This window comes from Phytophthora infestans, genomic scaffold (assembly GCF_000142945.1).
Source record: "Phytophthora infestans T30-4 supercont1.2139 genomic scaffold, whole genome shotgun sequence".
NCBI lineage: Eukaryota > Oomycota > Peronosporomycetes > Peronosporales > Peronosporaceae > Phytophthora > Phytophthora infestans.
The window spans coordinates 727-2,915 of record NW_003306525.1 but is presented as its reverse complement, the minus strand read 5'-3'; the positions used below and the strand labels follow the sequence as shown (position 1 = coordinate 2,915).

The following is a 2,189-nucleotide window of genomic DNA, read 5'->3' as shown; positions in this document are numbered from 1 at the left end:
CACACAAACAGTCGACTCAGATTTGGGCCTATTGAATCGGTACTTGGGTGCTGCAGCAGGAGCGGGTAGACGTCCTTGATGGTCACTGCGCTCAAGGCCCTGTAATCGATGCAAAACCTGACGCTCCCGTCCTTCTTCTGGACGATAACCACTGGAAATCCCCATGCACCTTCAGCGTACTCGATCACTCCTTGTTCCAACATTTCGTTAGCCTCTTTGCCGATCAGCCCGTTTTCTGCCACCGCGTTCCGGCGCCTTTGCATCATGATCAAAGCAGCATTAGAGCTGTCGACGTCGCGACCCTTGGCACCGATTCGACGTCGACGACGCCGGACGTCCGATCTTTTGCACTCGATGTCGCGTTGCACCACGCCGACACCCATGTGTTTCTCGTAGTGTTATTGGTCAAAACTATGCGAAAGAGCCCATCATTAACCTGCCATTTTTCAGCCTGCTGACTGCCATATATACCATGCGTATGGCCCCCACTTCTAAAGAGATCCTCACCGTACCGCTCATTTTGCACCCATTGACACTGCGTCAGCAACATGTGCTTAACTCATCGGGACATAGGCCCATTCTATAATTCTGCTGGAGACGCCGACAGGAACATCACGGATGCCATGGCGAGCGATAGATACAGACGTGAACAGTCTGGCTACCCCTCCAACAAGAACTAGACCCGACCCGCAAACCCAGGCACCACGTAAGAAAACGAAGCATGTACTTGGTAAAGACGGACACGTACAGCGCCATCCAAATCGTCACGATCACGGCGGGGCTCGCCAAGGACACCTCGATCAGCACGCTCAGGAACTACTCCTACAAGTATTTCTTTGAGAACAACACAGTCATGTACGAGATCGAACGTACCTACAGTATTGATGTCGCGGCGGTCGCCATCACGAGCACTAGAGTCGTCCGTTGCCTGAGCAAGTCGAAAGTATCTAGCACTAACCAAGGTGACGCAGTGTCCAGCGGGACGGACTTTCCCGGTGCCTAACCAAATAGAGAAGGCGTATTATCAGTTCGTCGAGGGCGTCGCGGACGATAAGCACGCCACAGAGAAAAGAGAAGGGCTAACTCGAGAGCAGGCCAGATGCTTCTATTGCCTAAGTTGCGACGAAGTAGTGGAGATGGTAAAGGGCAAAAGCAAGATTGGTCCCCATATGCAGAAATATCACGCCGATACTTTGCAAATGTTTGAGGAAAGCGCTCGGCTTGCAGAAGAGCTTAAAACTCAAAACAATTGAAACATTTGCTCGAGTCGACAGGAGAATTTGAGCGGAGCCGCTTTGAAGGCATTTATAGCTGGTTGGATCAGTCGCGATATGCGACCAGCCAGCATTGTTTGAGATCCTGGGTTTGTTCAAGCCATGGCTTGCAAATCAGAGCTTTGCCAGATGCTTCATAACTTATACCTTACTTAGTGTTCCTTGTCCTCTCCACATTAGCCATGTAATTGCACTCCGACGCCAAGCAGGATATAACCGTCTTCACATGCTTTTAACCAGTATCAGAGACGGGCTTGGTATTTCCTACAGCGCCGAGGTGTCTACTTTTTGCAGGCTCCGTGATCATACAAGCGCCCAAACTTCTTTCACAGCTCCTTGGGCATCTCCAGCGCCAATTCAGTTCCGCTAAATTGATTTGGCGTCAAACTCGTGCACCCTTTGTCGGTCAGCTTCTATCACGCGGTCATCGGAATGTCGACCAGATGACAGGAAGCACTCGAATGCACGAAACCAGCGCGAAGCCCAAATTGATGTCCGAGTACTGCAGCTTCTGTCAGTCCCTGCTTGCCGCTGTGCGACGTGCGCATCGGACGTTCCTCTGAGGGTCTGTACCAGTAGATACATTGAGAGCTTCGAACGGCCATGGAGGTCCTCCATTGTCATCCTCCATTGAAAGATGAACAGTTGTTCAACACAAACGCCAGATTTGGTGAGGTTGCTATCCACAAACAGCATCACCTTAATTCGAAAGAGTGACCCATTGGTGGGTGTCGAAGGGGTGTATTTTTTACGTCGTTTGCATTTCTGGATGTCGAGGTGTAAATCTTCGAATACACCAGACGTCGACAGCTCTAAGCAGCATAACCGTATTGATGTTGTGTTCCACTCCTATCCTCGCTAATGATGGGCATCCCTGTTTCTTCTCCACGATCCCTGAGTACTGTCGCAACAATG

General features: G+C 50.6%; 1 protein-coding gene across 1 annotated transcript; it reads left to right on the top strand.

The window, feature by feature from the left end:
• Positions 1-721: 721 nt before the first annotated feature.
• PITG_22282 (uncharacterized protein) lies at positions 722-1,003 on the top strand (the record flags this gene model as incomplete). Its single annotated transcript, XM_002909851.1, has 1 exon — positions 722-1,003. The coding sequence occupies one exon, from the start codon at positions 722-724 to the stop codon at positions 1,001-1,003; it is 282 nt and encodes a 93-aa protein (XP_002909897.1).
• Positions 1,004-2,189: the final 1,186 nt, after the last annotated feature.